The 24,945-nt window shown below is 50.3% G+C and overlaps 1 protein-coding gene and 1 long non-coding RNA gene across 3 annotated transcripts in view; both read right to left on the bottom strand.

Annotated features, from left to right (window-relative positions):
* EBF2 (EBF transcription factor 2) overlaps positions 1–19,823 on the bottom strand; it is a 197,579-nt gene extending 177,756 nt beyond the window's left edge. Inside the window, exons 1-6 of one of the 2 annotated variants that reach the window (XM_086703421.1) lie at positions 19,260–19,823; positions 16,671–16,827; positions 15,565–15,628; positions 15,203–15,258; positions 14,616–14,689; positions 7,911–7,979 (exon numbers count right to left, since the gene is read on the bottom strand). In XM_086703421.1, coding sequence (XP_086559547.1) covers positions 7,911–7,979; positions 14,616–14,689; positions 15,203–15,258; positions 15,565–15,628; positions 16,671–16,827; positions 19,260–19,390 — 551 coding nt within the window. In that variant the 5' untranslated portion in view covers positions 19,391–19,823. The remainder of the gene's footprint in view (positions 1–7,910; positions 7,980–14,615; positions 14,690–15,202; positions 15,259–15,564; positions 15,629–16,670; positions 16,828–19,259) is intronic. The other variant, XM_086703420.1, reaches the window with a different exon arrangement.
* Positions 19,824–22,922: 3,099 nt separating this feature from the next.
* Positions 22,923–24,928, bottom strand: LOC147581552 (uncharacterized). The gene is made up of 2 exons (XR_015249696.1): positions 24,591–24,928; positions 22,923–23,248 (listed from the first exon to the last, which is right to left on the bottom strand). It is a non-coding gene; the product is annotated as an uncharacterized LOC147581552 (long non-coding RNA).
* Positions 24,929–24,945: the final 17 nt, after the last annotated feature.

Raw genomic sequence — 24,945 nt, 5'->3', positions numbered from 1 at the left:
AACTTCTTCACTACAAGCGTGAAACCTACAGATAACACAATGACTCTAAACCCATATCTTTCAATAATATCCTTAGTACAACTCATTGAGAAAGAAGTATTATTAGCACCATCACAAAACCAAGAAATATCAAAGACTTAAGCCACATATGATGCCCGACATCCAAGAATTACAGTGTACTTGGAAATGTAAGGCAAACCCAATAGGTAAGAAGATAACATCCAAACATCCTAGCAAGAGCAGGCACAGGGGGCAAATGTCAAGTGAGAAGACTTGGGCTATAAGAATTGATATCTTTGAAGAGGCAGAATCTGAAGCAGGTCTTGAAAAACTGATAGGATTTATATCGGCAGAGTTTGGGGTGGGTGTTCCAGGCAGAGCTGGTACATGCAAAGGGAGAGAGGAAGACATTTTCAAGGTCTGCTTGATGAAACAAACATTTTGATTCATGGGGAAAGACATGACTGAACTAGAAAGTTGGAACCCATCTACAATCCACTCACCTAGTTTTCACGTACTTTCCACAGTTTGTAAATAAATATTTCTCCGCGTGATCATTTAAGCTGTCCGCTCCATAAAAGGAGGAACCATGGCTGTTATGCTCCCCAATGGTCTCTTAGTGCCACAAGTTCACAAATATTTGTTTAATAACTGAATAACAACAGCAACAAAATCCTAAATGAATAAACGATGGAGTGAACCAACGTACAGATGATTGAGCCAGTGTGAGTCAAATCTTAAAGCTCTGTGAGTCTAGGAAGTCCGGTGAGCCGAGGAGAACAAGTGTAATTCTTAAACACTAGCCCAACTACAGAAGCAAACATCAAAACTCTTCCATACCACCTCTTTGATCAACAGGGGAAGAGTGATTTTCTCAAACGAAATATCATTTATTTACCACGTGGTCCAGGCTGTCATCTGGTGAAGTGCTTCAACCCAAAAGGATGTATTTTCTATACCAGCACATAGAAGAGTCCCTTCTCCTATCTGTGTCTAAAATGGCCAAGAAACTAGCAAAGATTTTACTGGAAAATAAAGGACAAAGAAAATGAAAGAATGATGCACTCACTTCGGGTAGATAATCTGTGTTGTTTGGTGAGAAAATCTACACCCTCTCTGAGAGAATAGAATTTTCAGTACAAAAAAAAAAAAAAAAAAAATAGCCCGGGGCCAGGCTTTTGTAGACTCTTCACAGCACTGGGCTCCCTACACTGGAGATGGGGAATCTGGGCATGGAAGGCACATATTAATAGCTCCCGTAAATTATTGATGAGCAAGGATGATGAATTAGCATGCCTGACACCCAAGCCTGGGCCCTCCGCTAGAATCAGAATTCAGAGCTGGAAGGTAATGCAAAGGTCATCCATTAATCCAATGCACTTCCTTTTACAGATAGGGAAACTAAGGCCCAGAGAGGCAGCTCATGACCTCTGTAACATGAGACAGCTAGTTAGTGCATGATCCGGGGCCAAGAGCAGGCATCCTGATCCTAGTCAAAGGCCATATCTGCTACCAAATGCAGCCTCTCAGTCACGGGGACTGGGGACTGATATTCCATCACGCCTGTCACACACATGAATGTGACTTGTACAACCTCAGAGTTAAATGGCACTTCGGGAGCCAACAGTGCTTCCAGACCATACTCACCAGGCCTTTCCATTCTTACACAGCTCTAAATTCCGGAAAGGTTTTCCTTCTTTACCAAAATCTTTTTCTCTGGAACTTCTACCCATTAACTACACTCCAATTTCACCACTGAAACTGGCTATGTGACCTTGGCTATGTTCTCCAGCTCCTTAAGATTCATATTCTTCCCCATAAAATTGAACTTTTCTTAACCACCAAAGATGAATTAAGAAGATAATTAACGCAAATTACATAGCCGAATGCCCAGCACATAGTAAGCGTCAATTAAAGGTTGAGTATCGGTCGTATCCACCCTTTCCAGGGACAGAAATCCTTGTTTGGGACGTGCCTCTAGTGACATATCTGGCTTGTCCATTTCCAGGGAAAGGGAGGGAGTTGTCACAGATTGAAAACCAGTGTGAGTGGCCTAAGACGGCAGGAATCTACTAGGCTTTGTGGACATAAATCTCAGCAAGAGCTCAACTCCAACTACTATCCAAACACTGCTTCTGTGCTGAAAGGAACAGTGGGGTTAAAAGCTGAATCGACATTACAAATCAAGAAGAAATTAATATGGAGTTCGTTTGGTAAATTAACAAAAACTCTAGTGTTCAGGTTTCATGCAATACCCTCTAGCATGCCTGGGAGGTCGGTAAGAGCTTTACTCCCCAGTTATTCTCTGGAAATTCCCATCCCACAAATAATACTTTCCTGGAGTTAAGTGATACACTGGAGAGAGGGATAACAAGCATGGGCCAGAGGAGAGAGGATCCAAACACGCACTCCAATGGAACAAGGTGGTCGATGAGGCAGAAAAAGGTGGGAAAAGGATGTGCCAAACGGCAGGAAAAGGGCAAACAAGAAGCCTGGACCAGAGGGGAAAGCAGCAAGTGAAGATGCTTACCAAGATGAAAAGAGGAGCAAGACTTGGGATTACAATTACTGAAAGAAAGACGGAAAGAAAGAAAGAAAGAAAGAAAGAAAGAAAGAAAGAAAGAAAGAGGAGAGAAAGAGGAAGAGGAAGAGGAAGCAGGGGAGGAAGGGAAGGAGGGAGAGAAAGAAAGAAAGAAAGAAAGAAAGAAAGAAAGAAAGAAAGAAAGAAAAAGAAAGAAAGAAAGAAAGAAAGAAAACAAAAGAAAGAAAGAAAGAAAGAGAAAGAAAGAAAGAAAGAAAAAGAAAGAAAGAAAGAAAGAAAACGAAAGAAAGAAAGAAAGAAAGAAAGAAAGAAAGAAAGAAAGAAAAAGAAAGAAAGAAAGAAAGAAAAAGAAAGAAAGAAAGAAAGAAAGAAAGAAAGAAAGAAAAAGAAAGAAAGAAAGAGAAAGAAAGAAAGAAAGAAAGAGAAAGAAAGAAAAAGAAAGAAAAAGAAAGAAAGAAAGAAAGAAAGAAAGAAAGAAAGAAAGAAAAAGAAAGAAAGAAAGAAAGAAAGAAAGAAAGAGAAAGGAAGGAAGGAAGGAAGGAAGGAAGGAAGGAAGGAAGGAAGGAAGGAAGGAAGAAAAAGAAGATAAGCAATGTGGGGATCTGGAGAAATTGGGACCTTCATGCATTGTGGGTGGGAACGTAAGTAGCTGCAACGGAAATGGTGTGGCCATGACTCAAATTACTGTTTGGTAGGAACAAGGGCAGAGAAGAGAGTTCCATATTCCACTTCTAGGTCTATACCCAAAAGAATGGAAAACAGACAGTCAAAGAGATATTTGTACACCCCTGTTCACGGCAGCATTGTTCACAAAGAGCTGAAAGACTGAAGCAGCCCAAGTGTCCGTCGACAGATGAGTGGATAAACGAATGTGATATATCCAAACTGGGATATTGTTCAGCTTTCAGAAGGAAGGCAGTTCTGGCACTCTACAACATGAAGGACCTTGGAGGACATTATGCTCGGTGAAATGAGCCAGTCACAAAAGGACAAATACAGTAATGATTCTGCTCATGTGAGGTCCCTAGAAGTAGTTAAACTCATAGAGACCAAAAGTAGCATGGCGGCTGCTGCGGGTGGGGGAGAACGGACGGTCACAGTTTTGCAAGGTGAAAAGATCTCTGCAGTGGCTCTCACCGCTCAGTAATGTGAACGACCTAAACCACCGAACTTAAAACTGGTTAACACTTAAAAATGGTTACGACGGTCAAGTTCATGTTGCGTGCATTTTTCCACAATTAAAAATTTATTTAAAACACAGGGAAGCTACCATCAGGAAAACCCACCCGTGAGATACTTTTAAGTAAACCTTTTGAATAAGGTTCATTCTGTTGTTTGTCGGGCTTCTTGAAAAAGAAAGTTAACAAAACTACATCAACATTTAAAATGGCCCTCCAGGAAACAGCTCAGAAATATGGAAACCAATGTCCCAAGACAGAAGATCTTGGGATATTTAGCGTATGAGACATAGGCTGATCTGCCCTTCTAATAGAAAATACCGTACCAGTGTGCACATGGGCACAGACAGCCTACAAAGATGCAAAAAGAACGTTAGCCCTCTCTACCCATCTGACTTTTTATGGGCTACAAGAACTGGTACTTTAAGGACTCTTTTGTCACTCTCCTACATCAGTGCAACTGTCCCTAAAGAGATCTTCCCACGGACCACCAGATTATCCCTGAGCCCCAGAGATTCAGCAGATACTCAGAAGAAGTTTCCAGACGGAGAAGAGAGTCTGAGAAGAATACAGCCCAGAAAAAACAAGCTCTGAATTAGCTCTGAAACCACAAAATGTAAATCGGCTTGAGACTTTTTATTTTTATTTACCACACACAGATCTTTATAGACAAGATTTAGGCCGACCAAAGGAAGGATTATGGTTTCATTCTTGGTTTGGTCTGTTCCGGTTTTGGTGTTTTTTTTTTTTTTCTTCTTTCATACAGGATCTTTGGGTTTTTACACTAAAAATTAATCAGCTTTACTGCCACTCTAGACACGCACACATTTGTACACAGAAGGAAGGCTCTACTGGAGGCCTGTGATTCAGCAGCAAGTCCTGCTGGGCTGTGCATTGGCCTGGCTTTTTGGAGAGAGGTGGGGCTGCCCAAGAATTCACAAAAGCATGCTGAAAAGACAGCTGAAAATAAAAATTAAATTTATGTTTCTAGAGAAATCAAGGCAGAGAGCAATTTAGTAGGAAAAAAACAAATCCTAATCTGGGGCTAAGTCTGAGGACCTAGAGAACTACATCTCTGATGGGGGGCGGGCGGGCGGGCACCCTATTATAAAATCCGATGATTTTCAATGAAGGGGCCACATGGTAGTAAAAACTATCTTTCATCTTTTAAGCAGCCTATTGGAAACTGAATATCTGCCCAAGATGTGGTCACAGGGGCTAAATGAAAAGTCAAGTTGTTTGGCGTTTGAGCTGGAAGCCTATCAAGTCAGTGTCATAACACTGCTTGTCTTGTCCCCATCCAAAACTCTGACTGGCCACTGATGAGATCAAGGGCATTTCTGGAATGAGATTCTTCCTTCCCATTCCATTGTATGTCTTTGATTAATAAAAATGGAGTTTACAGCTGAATGGTTGGTTACTTGTCGATTGCAGTCCAGCGGGCAAAACCTGACAAAACGCTGGGCCGGCCAAGGAAAATGATCGAAGGGGTCTTTTGTGGTGAAAAGTTTGGGAACCACCCTTGAGGCTCCCCATCCCCTCCCCCGAACATGCACAATTCCAAGGGAATAAGCAGGCTCCCTAGAGCCAAAGTGGAGCGTGCCTGTTGTGTGAGAAAACTCAAAGAGAGACAGTGTAAATTAACTGCATCTGGTTAGATGAGCGAGCAGGGGGAGGAGATAATTAGTTGGCATTATAGGAACAAGGGCAGAGAAGAGAGTTCTATATTTACTCAGAGGAAATCCAAAATAGACTACTTTGCACCCGTTTGCTGCTCGTGGGGGATCTCAACATTTCCAAGTTGGCAGACGTTGAACGCAGGGACGGGATGCAGAACTCAACCAAACCCCTGAATGACACAAACCACCCATCCCACCTCCCACAAATGGAAACCTGACTTCACCTCCTTTTACATCCACAGGGAAGGGAAGGAGGCGAGGGTAAGCCCAAAAGACATTCAGAAGTAATAAGACAAGGGCGATATCTCCAAACAAAAGCCCTACAATGAGTAAGCAGAATAAATGCATCTGTTTACAATAAAACGGGTGCTCTAAAAACCTGATGATGGCCAATTTACAGCACCCTTTGGTATGTCTCCGTGTGTAGATGCGCAACATTTCAAAAGTAACACATATTTCAAGTGATGCAGAGATATCACTGGGCTGTTTTATTGTGCACAGGATAGTAAAAAGTAAATGCCATAGTCCCATAAAGCTCTATAATATGCAGCCAAGATACAATTTCCACCTTCGAAGACGAATTTAAGGCATTCTAGCACAAACAATGAAAGCACCTAATTTGAAAATCTTCTCCCTCTGTAGATGCTAAAAGACTTTCTTTTGTACGGGTACCATGCGTATTACATAGGATTAAAACGTAGATATGTCAGGCTTTATCCGCGGGTGCAAGTCGTATGCGGGTTCTTAAAGTAAGAACTGCTAAGTGCAGAGTCATTAGGATGTGTGCTTATGAGATGGAAGGTGCAGATCAGGATTTATGGGTTGGCAACCATCTTTAAAGCTGATTTGTGGGGACCTTATTCCAAGAAAAGATGCCATAGTCATGAGGTCGGAAGACCTTCTTCAAAGGGGAGCAGAAGTGTGGGGAGGAGAGTTGAAGATTAGTGAGGTCAGCGTGCATCCTGGAAAGGACTGGGTCTGCATCTAGCTGTTCTCATATGCTTCGAATTCCCCCAGAGGATCCTGAGGGCATCCTGGGAAGTTGGGAAATGGGGCCACGTGCGATCAACACATCCAACTCACAGAAGTCAGGACAGACAGTGCTTGGGAGAGGCAGGCTGTGGCAGTGAGAGGAGCACGAGCCGAGAGGGACAGACAACTGTGTTCTAGAGCCAGCTCTGCTCCACCCATCCGTGCAATCGTGGGCAAGTCACGTCACCATTCCCGGGTCAGCCTTCCGTCTATCAGATGAGGGAGATGGCTGACCCCAGAGAGTTCTTACAACCCCTGCATTGTAAGCTTCTATGCACTTTCAGAAAAAAACAAAAAACAAAAAAAACGGAATTCCAAACAGCTCTCTAAAATTGGTCCCCCGTGAGCCTCCTAGGATGGCAAAAGCACCCTGCACATCCAACAGACATTTTACATTTGGTTCTCATCCTCTTCCAAGCACCTCAGAGAAGTCTGCAGAACCGCCACGGACATTTCAGGAGCCTCCTGAAACCTACAGCGGCAGCCAGTACCCTCCGATCGTACCATGGAAGAACAGAGCTGCTGAGTGCTTTGTCCAAGGTCAGAGGCGAGGACAGGATCAGGATTCCAGCCTCCCCGTTCCTAGGGCTATGCTATACTTTCCACAAAGAAACCAAGCTGGCTTTCTGGGAAGAATGCCAGAGGTTCCATTCTCCCAACTGAGAATTCATTGGGATATTGGAATAACAACTTTGGAGACTGTGGTCTCTCCAATCCATTTCAGGACCTGGCTAGAAACACGAAAACCCAAAGAAAAAAGCAATAGGGAATTATTCCGTTTTTTAACGAAAGAGAAAAAATTAGGGGTGGGAATATGGGATTTCTTAAAAATTACATGATTGCTGGAAGTTAATTTGGTATTTCTTCGTTGGTTTGTAAGTTCTGTTTCCAATCACAAAAACAGACAGCCGAGGATGCCTAAATCACATTTCAATGAATTAGCATCTTGTCCCAGAGAATCTTTCCCACTCTGAATAGAACAGAAGACCCAGAATGCAATGCTCTGTGGCAGAAAGGAATCTCCCTCGATGCAAGAGAGAGTTTGTCATAATCCCCTAAACTGTAATCTAAACTGATAGTCTTCAACCCAACAGCCATCGCGGGGAATGACAAAGGGGATGACGCTTAACTCGGGGTACACTGCCTCTTCCAAGAAACTTAGTGAGACCCAGCTCTGCAAAGTAGGAGAGCTGGCCTCCTTTACCATCAATATCCACACACTCCTTATTAGGTTGACATCAGTGCACCTGGAAAAGAATCCCAGCATAGATTTAGAGACACATGTTCAAAAAGGAAGGTTCTGACTTCTTCCAAGAAAGGCCAACCAGAACAAGAGAACACATGTTGGACTAGCTCTGCCTTGAAGATAACATGAAACCAACCTTATGTATGGCAAATCCCAAGTGATCGATACTCAGCGTCGAGGTTCATAAAGGAGAGAAACCAGAAATGATCGTTTTAATCACTTTTGCCCCCTACCTGTCGATGATGACAGGGTCTGAAGGAGTCTCATTTCGGTTTCCACAACTTTTCTTCTCGCAACATCGACTGTAGATTGGGAAGGAACCAAAAGCGTAAAAGAAAATCGTTAAAATCAGGAAGATACAATGAGCATACAGCATAGAAACATTCACAAAAATACACACGTCCTAGGTAGCCTCTTAGCGTTCAGAGGCTCGAGCACAGAGTTTATGGCCATGTTTCAAAACAACGCTGGACCTGAAGCCCAAAGATACTCCTTCAGATACTCTGTGGCTTATGACTGGGTAATTCTCAGCAAATCACAACTTTCTCAGGAACCATATTTGTATTCTGAGCCACAGGCATTGGACTTTTAAATCTATAAGGTCACATCTTATAGACCCATGTTGAATGACTTTATGATTGTGTATTTTAGATCTTTGCGTCTCAATAAATATTTGAAGAAAGAAGGGGCAGGAGCACGGACAAAATAGACCCCCAAGTAGCTGCCTGGACTTATCAACCTTATTTGTGTAATCTTTCCAGAAAACTCTGTGTACTTTATAAACATTTATTTATTTAGTTATTCATTTCTATCATTTTCTAAAGATGACGGGAGAAGACCAGAACCATGGTATACATTGTAAAATAGGGGAGAAAATGAGGCAGGGAGCTATGAAATGATATCTCCAAATGATTTTCACCAAGTCCAGAACAGAAATGGGACTTGATGCGTGAAGTGCCATCTTGAAAACTCCACCTCCCAGGGCTTCCTCCTAGCAGAGTACCTGGTAGGGGCTCAAAAACCACTTGTGGAATTAGCTGGGAGGGAGAGAGAAAGATGAGGCCCGACGGCAATTACAACACATAAGCGGGACCCCGTCAAACCTGAGCAGAGAACAAAATGCTCCCTTCCAAAGGTGTCCGCGCGAAAGACCTAGACAGATGTGACAAGAGCAAAGGAAGGTGGGTGGTGGGGAAGCACTGAAAAAATCACCTCCCCACATGGCTGCCGCTGCAGACTTCTGAATACCTCTTGGCTCATCCAAGCACATGGTCTACCATCAATGGTAGTTGCTTATGGATGTAGGCTTGCAGGACATAGAAAAAAAAAAAATTACCATCCACACTGGTGTGAGAATATGCCTCATAAACATTAGCAAAGTATATGTAAGCACTGCCTTCCCCCGATCTGTTGAAGAGTGAAGCAACACCATAGGAAGATTGCCCAAGTGAGAATCAGGGCTCTGGCATCCGACCCAATGCTGTCACTAAGCAGCTGCGTGAGTTTAGTCAAATCTGTTTAACCCCCCTGGGCTTTGCCAACCTTATATATAAAATTAAAATATTGGACTAGATTGGGGTGCCTGAGGGGCTCGGTCAGTTAAGCATCCGACTTCAGCTCAGGTCATGCTCTTGTGGTCCATGAGTTCAAGCCCCATGTGGGGCTGTGTGCTGACTGCTCAGAGCCTGGAGCCTGCTTCTGATTCTCTCTCTCTCTCTCTCTCTCTCTCTCTCTCTCTCTCTCTCTCTGCCCCTCTCCACCCATGCTCTGTCTGTCTCTGTCTCTCAAAAATGAATAAATGGTAAAAAAAAAAAAAAAATTTTTTAATATTGGACTGATTATCTCCAGAGTCCCTTCTAGGTTTACAAAGCCTGTGAGGCAGCGAGATCTCCAAGCACCCTTTGGAGGTGACGACAGAGTAAGAGGGAAGCCATGTGGCAGCGATACCAAAGCCTTATACCGGCCCAGACACGGATTTGCTTTCTGCCTCTTCTCCATCCATTTGCCCTCGCTGGTCCGCCACAGAAGTACAAACAAACAAATAAAGGAGAATTTTTAAAACTTTTAAAGTTCCTCTTCCCTCCTTGCAGGGATGTGTGCGTGGATGACACGGCGAACCAACTCCAGCATTCTCAGAAAGCAAAATATACTTGAGAGATGCTAAACAAGTTCCACCAAATGAGCGCTAGGAGCTTTTAAGAAACTTAATCAAATTAGCAGGAAGTAAAAGAGAAATGGTCTCCACTTCCCTAAATACCAGAGTTTGCCACTGGGGGCTTTCTGAAATACTCTTTTGCCTTTGAAATTATATTAGGTCTTAACTTTTAAGATTTCAATCCATTGCAAGATTAACACCAATAAAAATGCCGGCCAGCTGCTTTCCTAGGTCCCAAAGCCCTTGTCTCTCCTCCCAAATCCCTATCACCACCCATTTCTGTCTCCCTCCTCTTCTGTTTCCATTGCTCACGTCAGCAGAATACCTTTGCAGTTCAGGCAAACCTTTTCCTCCTCAGCAACACAATTTCAAAAGCCCATATATGCTTGTTACCTAAAGACCTTCCAGCTAGACTCCCCTTTGACATCACCAGCATGTCAACGTGACCCAAATTATGTGTACGGTGCTGGGTACAATTTAATTACAAAAGCACACACTGTTGGGATGTGCCACTGTGTCTAGTTTGAGAAGGAATGATTCTGAAGAGGCCAAGTTTGCAAGAGGGCTCGGCCGAATTCAGCTGCTTTCCGTGGGGATTTTCTCTGAAGGAAAAGAAAAACAGGTAAAAATGCAAGCCTGGGGCCAGTGTGACACAATGTGGGGAATCTCATCAGGGAAGGAGCCAATGCTTGAAGAAAAATGCAGAGGAACTTTAGGACCCAATCTTCCATTTTCCAACAATAACGTCTTTAAGCATAATCTCTAATGTTCACAGGGCAAAAAAAGATGGAGAAGACACTCACTTGGCAGCTGGACTGAAATAGTAAAGGTATAAAAATAATAGGAGTTGGGGGCGCATGGGTGGCTCAGTCAATTGGGTGACCGACTTCGGCTCAGGTCATGATCTCATGGTTCGTGGGTTCGAGCCCCGTGTCGGGCTCTGTGCTGGCAGCTCGGAGCCTGGAGCCTGTTTCAGATTCTGTGTCTCCCTCGCTCTCTGCCCCTCCCCCACTCATATTTGCGCGTGCTCTCTCTCTCTTTCTCAAAAATAAACATTAAAAAATAATTTTTTGGGGGGCGCCTGGGTGGCTCAGTCGGTTAAGCGTCCGACTTCAGCTCAGGTCACGATCTCGCGGTCCATGAGTTCGAGCCCCGCGTCAGGCTCTGGGCTGACAGCTCAGAGCCTGGGGCCTGCTTCCGATTCTGTGTCTCCCTCTCTCTCTGCCCCTCCCCCATTCGTGCCCTGTCTCTCTGTCTCAAAAATAAATAAAGGTTAAAAAAAATTTTTTTTTTTAAAATAAAAAATAATTTTTTCTGAAATTAATTAATTAATTGTGTTTGCCCCATTTGAGCCCTTCTTAAAATTTCTCTGGGTTGGGCAAAACTAACTCTGTTTCTTTCTTTGTTCCTTTTTTTTTTTTTTTTTAAGAAAATGTCTCATCAAGATGTCCTCACTATTTTTTTTTTCAAATCTGGTTTCTTAAATGACATTCCGTCCTCATGCCAATAATATCAACATAAGCAAAGGGAAGTGGGAAGTGGGAGACATTCGTGAACCCACAGTCGGTCTCCAAACAACTGCTCTGAGATCAGATATGTGGATGGTGGATGTGGAGGACTGGGGCCCTGAATTACTCAGATAACAAACTCCATTCTCCCCTCCCTTTGCTGTATAGACAAAGCCTGTGCAACCAACTTCAGGTTCAGCTACTTTAGTTAAAAGGCTTTATAGGGTTATTTTCTAATAAGCAAGTCTCTAGGTCTGAAGTTCCTGGTGTTTCTAAAAACTGAACAAGACTGTGAAACAGGAAAGGAAGGGGAAAAATAAACAAAGAAGAGGAAACTGAACTTGGCATCACGTTGACTGTGTCCCTAACTACCATGGAGAGGCTCAGAAGTGCTTTTTCCCTAATGAATGAAAATGAAGGTTGGTCCTCCCCTCCTCACTTTGGCTGGGTTTGGTTTATTTTATTCTATTTCTGATTCAGAGAACCTTTTACCTGAAATCCTCTCAATTTGCCTACAGGACTCTGCCCTTCCGCATCTCCTCACAGAGTCTTTAGAGAGGGAAAGAGACAAAAAAAAAAAAAAAACAAACAAAAAAACATGGGGATGAGGCTGGGGGAATATGGAAAATTGCATCCCAATCCTGAATCTTACCTGCATTTTTCAGAAAGGAAGAAAGAAGGGGGATGAGGGATGGCTGGAGAAGAAAAAAAAAAAAAAAAAGCCCCAGCCACGGACACAGGGTGTCCAGTCAGTCAAACTCCTGCTCGAGACCAGCGAATGTGCCCTTTCCCCTCCAAAATCGTTTTTAAAATTCAACCCTCAACTTTCAAAAATCTGTCTCTAATTTCAAACTCAAATAAACGCACAGCATGGTGGCTTTTGTTTTGTTTTCTTCTCCCCAACTCCTCCCTGCGATTGCATAACAAAAGTGTCTAAATTCACACCATCTGGCCGATAAAGACACTGGCCCCACTGCCCGGCTGGCCCATCTGATTAGGGCCCTGTCTAGCCTGCGCCTTGTGGCGAAAAGTCACAGCTGTGGGGTTTGCTCGCGCTCAATACAACTCTGTTATTAGCCAGCTGTAGGCCTTGAGACGACTTCTGTTCAAATTATAATATCTTTTAACCCTCTGAGCATTGAGGGCACAGGGGTGGCTGGCAGCGACATAACAACTAGATTTCTCCTTGCTAATAATTGGCAAAATGAACTAAAGCAGGGAAGAGGGGAGCAGAGACAATTGGGGAAGAGAGAAAAAGTTATTCCTAAAGAGATTTATTTTGTTCCCCTCCAAAAGCTAAACATCAATTTATGAGCTCTTTTTTTTTTTTTTTCCTAAGGATTACAGAAACCATTCAGGGCAATTCCCAGGTATGCCCAAGAACACCATGCAAATGGAACTAAGCATGAGCAGGAATCTCTGAGAACATCCCTCTATCACTGAATGCTAGCACTTGCCTTGAAAATGTGGGAGAAAGAACTTTTTTCCCTTCCTGGAGAATCAACCAGCTCTGACTGACAAATTGAGATCTTCCCCTCTGGATACATCCAACATTTGCCATCATCCCAGTGATCTCCCAAAACACACACGCATGCACACACACATGCACACTCCATGCACAGTGCCCATCCAATGGATCATTTATTTACCCATAATTAATATGTGTTTTAAATTCTAGTTTGGGGAAGGAAATAGCAGAGCATCTTCCCTGGTCTCAAATGCGGAGAAGTTACAGTACATTAAATTTTTATATTGTGTTACTAATGCAGACTAAACTAGAGGCTTTAAAAATTGATGCTGCTACTTAGACAGCATAAAATGAGGAGGATTTGATTGGGCTTAAAAATAAAAATGTCAGCCTTAACTACAGCTAGGTGGGGCGTGCGAGTGTTATTTAAAGTGATAGGTGTAATTCGTCAGACAATGGGCCAGTTTGGGGGTTTGTTTTCTTTTCTTTTAAGAAGATAATCTCTCCAAACAAAGACATTTAAAAGTATAAAGAGGGATAAAAAAAAAACGCCCTTCAATTAGCCAACTAAATCAAAGTGTTCTGACTATTTAATCTAGGTATTACACGCAAGTTCATCTTGGAATTGTATTTTCTTTCTGAACGAATCTATCAGGGGCCCTGGGATCATGGCGTGGCTATCCGCTTACTCCATCACCCATCACCTCACCCGGCTACTCAGGCAGGGAAGCTCTATTCCCCTCGGCTGAGGCCCCTGGCAGAATTGAACTTTGCATTTGGCAAAGTTTGTTTTTCCTAATACTTGGTCAAAACCAAAACAAACATGGCTGATTGTTATGGTTTCTTTCTGACTGGGTTGGGAGGGAGCCGGGGCTGCTAGGAGCTGCCCATAAAACAGTCCAAGCTAAATCAGATGGCCTGCAATTACCCAAAACTAGCAAGTCTGGAGCTGGTAGACATTCGCCGGAGCAGGAGCAGTCAGAGTAAGGAAGAACTGAGGCTTTCTCCCCCGTCAGGGATTTTGGAGAAAGAAAAACACGTATGGAATCAACGCTTACATTTTTACATAAAATAACCACCTCTTTCAAGAGTTTCCTTCTTATACCCTCTCTCACGTGCTCTGAGTTCCCCACTACCCAAACTGTTGTTTGTAAGGATGAAGAACTAAGAACGGATTGCACTTTCTACCCAGTAGTTTCTCCTGACCTCAGAAACTCCCCTGACACGTGAAATCTTCGGAGAAGCCACATCCCCGGAGGAAGGAAACCCTTCCGCATCACAGACAGGTGCCTCGGCGGTTGGGGATGGGGGTCTCCACCCTCGGGTGGTCCCTCTCCGGGACTGCAAGGTTTTCCAGTGCTTTGACTCGGTCCGCCACAAGTGGCGCCTCCTGGAAATCTACCCAGAGCGGGCCCGACAGGCGGGAACCTAGCGGTGCGGACCTCGGGTGGAGACCGGTTCAGGCAAAGTTCACGACCCCAAATTCGGCCGGGGGCTGCCCGCCCCCTCCCCGCGCTGCCACCGACCGCTGGGCTACAGAGACTTTCCACGTAACGGAGGAGACTCCCGAGATGCCAGGGCGGTGAAATCCTGAGTGGTTGTGGGTTTCCTTTTAGCGTCGTAACGGATATGCTCTAAGAATCTGACCTTTAAGGGGAAGTTCTAGCGGATCGGCCCCCGGGGTAAGGCCTCCCTCCCTCCCAGCCATCATTGCTGAAAGGCGATGCCGGGGGCTCACGGGAGCGCGGCCAGCGAGGCTCACCTGCCCCGCTTTCCAGCAAAGCCCGCAGGAAAAAGCGACACTTACCTGCACATCACTTCGTGCGTCAGGAGAACTCGGCACATTTCCGGATTCTTATTTTGTCCCTCGTAAGCTATGGGCTGCAGAGGAGTCGGGGGCAGGGAGGGAAGATGGGAGGGCAACGGAGAGACAAAGGAAAGGAGACTTCAGAGCAAGCACAGAATCGTGGGGTGGGTTTTTGTCCCCTCTCTGCCCACTACTTCATTAGGAGTTAGCACAGAACCTGAGCTGTGGCCTGGTTAATTCAGGCGACAATGATAATAGAGTAGCGAAGTTGGCCCTAGTGAAAACATATTTTCTGCAAGGGGGGGGGGGGGGGGGGGACGCGATCTCGCAACAATTCTCTCTTCGCTCTTTTGCTCCCCTGCCCCCAACCCCCCCCCCCCCCCCCCCCGGCCAGAAAGAAACAGGACAAGGGGGAGAGAGAAGAAAAAAAAAAATTGTTCTCCAGGTTGGACAGGTTCTTGCTATTCGACGTGGAGAGGCAAGTGAAGTCTGACCCAGGAAACCGCGGGGGGTGAGCAGAGGTCAGGGACAGACGAGGGGGGGAGGGGGCGCGGGAAGAAGAGGAGCCGGGTGGACCTCCGACTTACCTGCTTGGTGACCGAGTCGATGAGCCTGACGTACAGGTCCTGCTCGGTGCGGACGCCTGCGGGGGGGGGAGGGGGCGGGCACGAAGTCAGGGCCGGGGAGCCCCTCCCCCGCACCCCCAAACCCGTCCCCGCGGTGGGGGCAGAGGCCCAGGCAGCCACTCCAGGCTCCGGGCTGCTGGCTAGCCGGCGGGCTGAGCCGTCCAGGGGGCAAAGACCCCCCGCCCGTCCCCTGCCCCTGACCGAGCCTCCCGCAGCCCTGCCCACCCCAGGCCTGGAGGCCGCCGGCCAGCGACGGCCGCAAGCCCAGCTGCCCTCCTCGCCGGTTACACGTGCGGGCGCAGCCGCCGGCGCTGGGCGCTCACCATTGCTGTAGAGGAGCTGTAACTTGTAGTGGGTGCCGTTGTTGGTCTTCTCGTTGCCTTGTTCCTGAAAAGACAGGCAGCGTTCGAGCCCCTTTGCCTTCCAGCACCCCCCACCCAAAGGAGAGACTGGAGAGCGTGCCCCACACCGCCTCCCGCCGCCTTTCTCGCACTGGCCCTGCAGCTTTGAACAACCCCCTGCCCAGCCCCAGGTCAAAGGGCAGGAGCTTCGGCAGCCGCCAAACCTTGAAACTTACTACAGCTCGGACCACTTGATGCTCTCCAACCCCTCTGTCCCTCCCCCTCAAAAATGTCCTCAGAAGTTTGCCTCCGGAGCCGCCACCATCGGACTCTGCGGCCAAAGCTGCCTCAAACAGGCAGCCCCTCCGGATCTCTCGGTCCTTAAGAAGCCCCAAGGCTTCTCTCGGCCGAAAGATACAGGTCTGTCATTTGGAACGGCAGCATCCCGGCTCCATCCCGCCAAGACTGGAGCTTCTGGGGCCACAAGCTCAGGGACCCAGGGCCAGGTTCGAGAGGGCCCTCCGGAAGCCCCTTCCCTAAAGCTCGCATTGTAGAGCTGAGGAGACTGAGGCCCAGAGAGGGCAAGAGACTTTCCTTTCCTCACACGTCTGTTTCATCTGGGATCAAATCCCGACCACCGAGCCTGGGTCGGGAGCAGGCACTGCGCTCAGGAGGGAGAGTGGGAGAGAAGGTTCATTGGGGAAAGCGGGCCAAGACTGGGCTCTGGGTTTGCACCTAGTAGCTCCCCATCTGCCGGCGCTGGCAGGTGCAAAATAATAAATAATCCGGAGAAGGGCATGCTCTAGTCTGAAGGGCGTTTACTCCGCGGCCAGTCCAGGACCAGGCTCTACGACTGACCCGGAGGCTAGGTGCGCAGAGCCGCCAGCGCCCCCCGCAGCGTGTGGTGCGGGAGCGGAGTCTGGAGGAGGCGCCGGGAAATCGACTGATTTAGAGGCTTGGGCCAGAAGCCTCGATTTATCATCCCTGATGATGTGAGTGGAAAAGTGTCGCGAGTGACAGATGGAATCTTTAGTGCTCTGCAAGGTGGTAGTTATTAGGCCGTGAGAAGAGGGGGCACCTCCGCTTACTTTGTCGTTCTCCACAAAATCTACGAAGGCTGTGCGCTCGATCTCCACCGGCTGCCCCTGCCTGTCATAAAGCGCCAGAACGAAGTGAAAGAAGTTGGATTTCCTCAAGTTGGAGGGAGGCTGCTTCTCAAAGTGGGCCCGGGACAGGGCGACTCCGCTGCGCAGGAAGAGACACCGAGGGGGCCACCAGACAGAGGGAAGAAGAGAAAGACACAATGTTACCAACGTCCCACACAAGCACCGCGGAGGAGGGTCAAGGGTTCCGGTCCCGGGTCCAGAGCTCTGGGCCCTTCAGATCTTTTTTCAGTTCGGTTTAAGAAGAACGGACTCCTTAGAGTAGTCGCCGCGGCCACAGGGGTCGGTTGTCGGAGCCGACGCCCTGTCCACTGCCACGCCCGCTGTTCCAGCCTCCGGGAGTCCCAGCGCCTGGCAGCTCACGGTCAGGCCTTTAGTGGAGCCCAAAGGATCTCGGGTGTGGGCCTAGGCTCAAAGCGGTCCCCTAAGGAGGCGGCCCAAGTCCTATCCCGCAGGGCCGCCCCTATCTTCACCCTCAGGTGGCGCCGCCGGCTGGATCAGGATTTGGAGCTAGGACCCCGGGTTAGAGCAATAAATGCCTCCTTACTTTTGAAGAAGTGACTCTGTCCTGTCCTAGAGCTACTGCCCGCTACGCCCTCCTTGCTCTCTCCAAAAGTTGGTGGCTGGGAACGCCTTGGGGGCGGGCGGGAAACCCAGAGCCCAAGCCTTGGCCCTGCAGGGAGAGGCCTCACCTCCGGCTTCCCTCGCTCTTCCGAAAAGTTGCGCCCCGGACAGTGGCAGAGCGGAATCCCTGGGACCTGGGATCGAGGGCCACTGCCGACAACGTGATACTGGGGACCCCGCCCCCAGAACTGCTGCGCTTGAAGCAGCCAAAATGTTATTAAGAGGCAGAGAGCGTCCTCGCCTGGGGCCAGAGGGATCCCCGCTTAAGCTGCATCTCCCGGCGGCGCCAGCCAAACCCGCTGACCGCGAAACCCATGTTGGAGGACCCGGGAGGCGCCCTCGAGCGTTTTGAGTGTGCGCACACACCTCCCTGCAGACCCGTCGCGGCCGGGGACAAACTAGCCGCCAGATCGCATTTAACAGAAGTCTCGGGGCCCAGGCGAGCGCGCAGATGGCCAGTGCTGCCCCGCGGCGCCGGTATCGCTGGGCCTTCTACCCTGGGGCGCGAGCACTTTCACTCTTTTGAATGGTGTAAAATTTTGGCTAGAACCCGCCACTCGGGGTGCCTATTCCAAGTTTCACAATTATTTGATCGGGGGAAAGGAGGAAAGTAGGGAAGGTGTCTTTAAGGTGCTTGGCTAAGGAAATGCGCCTCGGAGCCTTCTCTGCGAAGCTGCCTAATTTCTCCCGGTTGAGCCCAGAGAGTACCCAGACGGCTGCGGAAAGCCGTAGCCGCCTTATGCTGTCTGCCTTGGGGATACTGGCGTGCCTGGGGCTCGGGCAGAAGGGAGGCAGCCGCCGCCAGCCCCGGTCTCCTCTCCTCCAAGGGTGGAGGCTGGTTCGCTCTACCCGGGACACCTGGAGACATGGCTGGCCTGGGAAAGGAGTTATTTCTCTGCGTGATGTTAGGACTTAGAGGGAGATGGCTAGGAGAACGGATAGGAAGGCTGAAGTCGTGGGAAGAAGTTCGAGAGCACTTTGGGGTTGGGGGAAGGAGGCTGTCTCTCCAAGACAAGGACGCGCAGACCACAAATCCCAGCTCAGTAGTGGTGATGAGGGAAGGGGACCAGGATGTTTCCGTGGAGTGTCATCCTAGACAAGGCGTTTACTATCTCAGCAGGGAGACGCTTAGAAACAAAGTCAACTTCAGCAACTAGCAAAACTAAAGGCTGGTGATCCCTGCGTTTGCGGCCCATCTCCTCGCCTTTCTTCTGCGGCTCTTTCCACTGCTACTCCTTCGTCTTTTCTTTTTAATCTCTTCTCTCCCCTCACCCCCGCCTCCGTGCGTCTAGTCCACTGTTTTTATCTCTGCGCCTGGACCTCCAGCCTGCACCCCCTCCTCCCGGAGCTCCCAGCCGCTTTGCCTTCCCAGCAGCGGCTCCGGCCTCTCCCACTCCTCGCGTCGCCGCCGCCGCCATCTGGCCGCGGGGCTTCCGGCCTCCAGGAATCACCCGGCAAGTTGCGGGAGGAGAGGCGCTTGCACGCGGAGTGGCGCAGCCCGGGAGTCGCCGGGAAGCCGGCTCTCCTCCGGCGGCCGCGGCTGCCAGCTCGCGTCCTCACGCTCCGCTCCGGGCTGGCATCGCAGGACTAGGGGCAGAGCTGCAAGGCGTTGGATGCCACTTTGCTATTTTTCCTCCCAACGAGTGGTGTGTGGGGAAGGAATGGGGGAGAAACACAAACGACCCAGGCAGTTCGGAAACTTGAGTGTTGGCTAGGGGGTAAGTGTCCCCCTGACTGCAGCGACCTGCCTGCCCTGGGTCGAGCCCCAGCGCGTGGGGCGAGTGCGACAGATGGGGGAAGAGGGAGGGGACACACAGAGAGACGGTGAGAGAGAGAAAGCGAAGGAGGGAAAGACTTAAGAACGTAATAACTGTGAGGCCATATCGTTACCTCTGCGCCGCGACATTGGCGTCCACCACGCCGACATTCCGGACCCAGGACCTGACGGAATCCATCTCGGCACCCAGCGATTTGTCTTTCAGAGCTGGTCCTCTTCCTAAAGTATCTTGAATCCCAAACATTTAAAAAGTCTGGTCTACTGTCGCTTTAAAAATACGAGTTACAACACTGTCCCTACTGTTCCCAACGCTGTCACCAAACGGTCTCCTCCAAAAGCAATCCAAGAAAAGGGATCAAGAGCCGAAGTTTGAGTCTCTCTGGAGGGGAGGGGTGGGGGGAGATAACCCGTCCTTTGCTTCGCGCGTGAGGTGCGGACTGATGTAGTTAAAGTTTGGGTTTTATCCTCCGCAAGTTCAGATCCGCCGCCTGAGGCCCTCCGTCCTAGGTCGCTCGCATCCTTCCAGCGGCAGCGCTGCCTCCAGAAAGTGATCACAATTTAGAAGCATCACCTGTTCTGGGAGAAACGGGAGATTGATGGCTGCCTAATCTCTCCCCTTCCTCCTGGTCCCCCCCCCTCCCTGCTCCTCCCCACCGCTCGAATTTAGAAAAAAAAAAAAAAAAATCCCCAACAGGATCAGTTGTAAAAGGAAGGGGAAGACCCGGAGCCGAGAGGAGGCGGTGGCTGCGAGCACCGCGGAGCCGGGCTGCAGCCGCGCGCGGGCCCCATGAATGGGTTACTACGGCCGCGGTCGCGGGAGGCGGAGCCGCGGCCCGATAAGGAGGCTCATTTGCATGGACGCTCGGGATTGGCCGGCGCTGGGCAGGCCGGGCCGACGTCCTCCGGCGGCGCGCGCCACGCTCGGCGTTGCCGGGAGTCCGGGAGGTGAAAGGGGACAGAAAGCTGTGGACGCTGCGTCCTTGTCCAAACTCCGTGTGCGTGCGTCGGCTGGGGGCCCCAAATCCTGCACTGAAGGCTAGTGATCAGACCCTGCAGGTTGGGATGCGCCCGCTCAGTCCGGCCGCGGGAGCGCGAAGCCTTCGTGGATCCCGCCTCTAGATGCAGATTTTTGCAGCCTGCCGGAGGCATATTCATTCTCGGGGCTTGAATCTGCGTGCGTATTTGTGAAGAAGCGGAGAGTGTGACCACATGCACTTATGTTTTGTGCAAACGTTCCCCAAAGCAACCCAGTTCCCTGAATGGCTCTCCCAAGTCTCCTGTTTCATGGTGACACTCAGATTTTGTGTGCGGTTTACAAGTTGTTGAGAGAGGAGGATATATGAATGAAAGCGGCACGGTGGGGGAAGAGCAAGGCTCCAATGCTAGTCAAATAAATACAGTGTCCGGGGAAACGGTCAAGGAGCTAAGGAAAATACCCCCGGGCAGACACTAGCGGGAGTCGCACCCGTGCGGATGAGAGCTTGCTGACAGATCGTGGTAGGCTGAGAGCGAGAGCTTCCCGGTGTCGTCCCAGAGGCCCCCTCCCGTCCCCACCCCCCCCCGCCAGAGCCCACCCCATTCCAATTCGCGAAGCCGGGGGCGGGGGGGGGGGGGGAGCCAGCAGGGAAGTCGCGGAAACTTTGCCCAGGGCGCGCGGTCGCCGCGTTGCTGGCCGCAGGCTGGTGGCTGCGAGGCGGCGGCGGCTCAGCCAAACAGCTGAAACCCTAGACGGCTTTTTAACTACGCCGAGCAGCTCCCGGTGCCTATTAAAAATCCTCCTGGCTGGGTGTTATTTTCTTGCTTCTCCTTTTGTATTCTGATCTGCGCATAGATCTGCTGCTGAAATCTAGAACACCAGCGCGAAAACAGATTTGAAGACAATGAATGCAAATCTGTGCTCAAAGACCATCTGCCATGGAGGAGACAAATCAGCTGTTCCACAGTTCGAGCGACTGCGCCCGAGCCTCCCGGCTTCATTACCAGAAGGGCCTTGGCGAAAGCCTGGATTACATTCAGGACACTTTCCCCTCACTTAGGACTCAAATTTGAGCGTGAATTGACTCTCGACCAGATCCCATAGGTGTAAGTGAGCGCTCGGAAATGAACTGCGAGAGTTTGCCGCTAGAGGACACAGCGCCTTGCTACTCATTGGCCTGGGCGGACTGGAAGCTCACACTTTCAGAAAATGCCGCTCTCTTGAGAGAGGGACAGGTCTGCGCCTCCACTCTACCCCAGGGGCAAACTGCGACCCTAGACTGCTCCAGCAGACCGCGCCCCAGGATGCGCAGGTCCCTACTGCTGAGATTCACTTGAAAACTGATGAGGAGGAGGGGAAGGCGAGCAAACCCTTTAGGCACAAACCCAGGTTGCAGGGATTGGAATAGTTGATTTAGGGGGTGGAGAACGTGAAACCCCAGCCTCTGGGTTGTGCTGACTGTGGCACTGGGACCCCAGAGCTCTGGCTTGGACAAAAGGGAGAAATGAAGGAAGATCGGGCACCAGAATATGGAACGGGACTGTCATAGAAGCCAAGATAGAAGTTGTCCATAGAAAAAAGGAGGGTAGGAGAGAAATGTACAGGATTGAAACTTCTACCCTGTTTCAAACCACCAATTCTCTATGGATAATTTCGGTTCCTGCAAAAACTAAGCCCTCGGAGTCTTCTACCCCGACCCGCTGTCCTTGTAAATCTCTCTGAACTTTAATCACCCAGCCCCATTCTCATCAGAGATGTGTGCCCAGCGGAGCCTATGCCTCGGGTTCCTTGGAGTGTGGAACAGCCCTCGAGTCCCTCAAGAGGTGTTGATGAGCCCGGCGATTTTTTTCAAGGGGCCTCTCGTCTGCTGCACCTCGATGCTGCCCAAGAGAGGTACCCAGCGCAGTGCGAGGGACTGTGAGGCAGCAGTGGGGCCAAGCCCGGCCGGACCGCCTGCCCCTCAGGCCTGGGGTGGCTGGGGTTAAAAGGCAGAACCCGGGTCGAGGACGCTGGCTCTTCTCTCCCCCAACAGCTGCTACCCAAATTATGCCCCTCTGGATGTGAATGAATTGGTCCTTTCTCCGGGCTCCCCGCTGCCCTCCCCAAACCAGAGGGCCGCGCAATGCGGGCGCCCCCACCTCACCTCCCAGAGACAAGTTCAGGGGCCATTGTGTCCTGCCAGGAGGTAGTTTGAAGAGTCGAGACCCCGGAACTTTGACCGGGAGGGGATGGGAGCTGCACCGCACCCCTCCCAGCCGCCTGCGCTAGGGGCGCCCTCCCTGCGCCGGTTAGGGAGCTTGGGCAAACACCCGCCGCACCGCTGGGGGCCTTTGGGCTGCGAGCCGCCGGCGTCCAAGTTCCCTCTGGGCGGGGACGAAGTTCCGGGGCCGGCAAGGGAAGGACAGCTGAGGGGACAGGGAGTGGGGGTAGCAGCCTTGGGCCCAGCAAGGCGGCGCTCGACCTTTGGGGAGCAGGGAGGTTTCTGTCAACCGGGTTGGGTTTAATTCTGTTTGTGCAGATTTTGGGGAGGGCGGACGCGGAGTTGGCCACCCTCGCAGAAGGAGCGTTGGTTAGTGGTGAAGTGAGCCGCTGCTCCTGGAGGGTCACTCCCGTCTCTGTAGCCTCTGGCTACCCCCAACAAACCTCCTTTTAGAGTACGCCACACAAATCCCGCCCCGAGCAGCGCGGGGGCCCGGCTGGCGCAGCTGCGGCCAAGGGAAGCCCGGCCCCGCGGGGGTGCCAAGCCCGCGCGCGCATCCCCGGCTCCGGCCCGCGAGCTTCGTTCCGCCCCTTGCCAGGGTCGAGAAAAATCTTAAATGACCTTTATTCCGATTCTAAACGACATTCGATTAACACAAAATTGAGGTGGGGGGTGGTGTTCCGTCTTTTACCCCGTCCCCTCCTTTGTTCGCTCTCCCCAAGGAACTCCCGGGTTTCTTTCCGTTCACGTTTCACATCCGCACCTCAGTGCGGTGTGTTCAATTTCCTCCGGATCTGTTTGAAAGCCCGGTTCCCCAATATCGTTCGGTCCAGTCTTCTGGGCGTCGCATCTCTCCTTCGGGTCAGAGGTTCGGAAATTTTTCTTCGAAAATTGCTCACCAAACCTCGTTCTCGTCGGGCAGGACCCTGGGGTGAAATCAGAGGTGTGAGAACACCCCCCCCCCCCCCGCCCCGGCCTTACAACCTGACCTTCACCCCCACCCTCCCAGACACTCCGTTTGGGGCCTGGGTCTGCGCAACCCGAAGAACAGAGGCTGGTTAGTACCCAGGGAATTCGATCCTTAGGGACAGTCAGTCTGGGTTTCGTAAATGGAATAAGTAAGCCTCTCTTCGTGGTTTTTCCAGTTTGTTTGTTCTAGTTGGAACCTTTGCTTTTTTTTTTTTTTGTAATGGAAATAAAGGGATTTGCTCGCCATCTCCGAATCCTGCCGAATATGTAAATCACAATCCTTCGTGGAATATTTTTTCCAAATATCCAACTCCACTAACCCCCACTCCAAATTTCAACGTTGGCATTTTTCTTACGAAAACTGGGCTTGTATGCTCCATAAATAAAAATTCCCTAGAGAAGGAGGGGGGAAAGATACTACTGTACTCACAAACGCACGACAAATATTTCAGGAGGACTTCACCATCCATACCGAACACTTCTCTTTCGGGACAATTTGGTGTGAAGTTAGATTCGCCTCCTGATTTGCTTTTACTAAGTAAGGGGGACGGGAGCAGGCACCGCGGCCAAAATGCGGGGGCACGGAACACGGAACGACGTTTTACAGACACACGCTATTGCTCACACCCAGGCCAGTCGGGACGCTGCAATGCGTTTACCCGAAATGGGCTGTGGGACCCAGAGTTGCCTCTACCCTAACACTTAAAAACTCCAGAAAGCACTTCCTCCCCCTTCTCTCCTCTTTTTCTTCCTCCTCTCTGGCTTGCTCCCTCTCCCCTCGGTACCCCGCCTCTGAAACACCCTTCCTTCCCGTTCTCCTATTCCGGGCGCAGAGAGCGAGGGAGCCGGAGCCGAGGCAGGGAAGCAGCAAGGTCAAGAGAACAGATTTTCGAAGCCGCGGCCGCGGTTGGGGGTTTGGAGAGCTGGCGTCGGCCCTGGGCCCGCGGCCGCGCGGGAGTGACTGCCCAGGGAGGTGTGTGTGTTGGGTGGCAGGTGGTCTGCAGCCTCCAAGCGAACCCGGGGGGCTGGCTTCCTGGGTGGGTGGGGTGGCACGCGCGTCAAGCCCCCCCCCCCATCGGCGCTGCGCGGGGGTAAAGCGGCCGGTCGCAGGCCCTTCCAGGTACCCCGTGCACGACGACCTTGGCATCTCCGCTGAAGGCTCAGCGACCGAGGGGCAAACTGACCCAAATTAAGCGACCCCGGAGAGCAGGTCCTCACTCAAGAGGAGGTTGAGGGGAAGATACAAAGGACCCGCCCGAGGCAGGACGTTCACCCAGCACTAGCCACACTCTGTCTTACCCTTAACCTCGACAGCGACACTTTCAGAGGGATTTGCTGGCTCCCGGGATGCAGATGTACAAAATGAGAATGGGAGACGGCCTTTCGTCCGATAACTTGGAGAACTGGGAACAAAGACCCACGCCAGTCTTCGAATACACCACGGTGGCAAGCAAGATAAGGCCTTTCAACCAGAAAAAGTTTAATGTGACTTTCCCCCCCCCCCCCCCGTCGCCTTCTTCCGGTGTCTCAGCTCGGTTGAGGGGAAAGATAACTGAAGAGATACTCTGAGATGCCCCCGCTCTTTTCCTGGTGGTCCCCTCCCCCAGCCAGCCGGCAGGGGAAAGCCCTCGGGACCTCCCAGCTCCCTCCCAGC

Source organism: Puma concolor, chromosome B1 (assembly GCF_028749965.1).
Source record: "Puma concolor isolate L17-30 chromosome B1, mPumCon1.1.hap2, whole genome shotgun sequence".
In the NCBI taxonomy this organism is placed as follows: Eukaryota; Metazoa; Chordata; class Mammalia; order Carnivora; family Felidae; genus Puma; species Puma concolor.
Note: the sequence above shows the minus strand (reverse complement) of the source record. Positions and strands in the feature narration are given on the sequence as shown.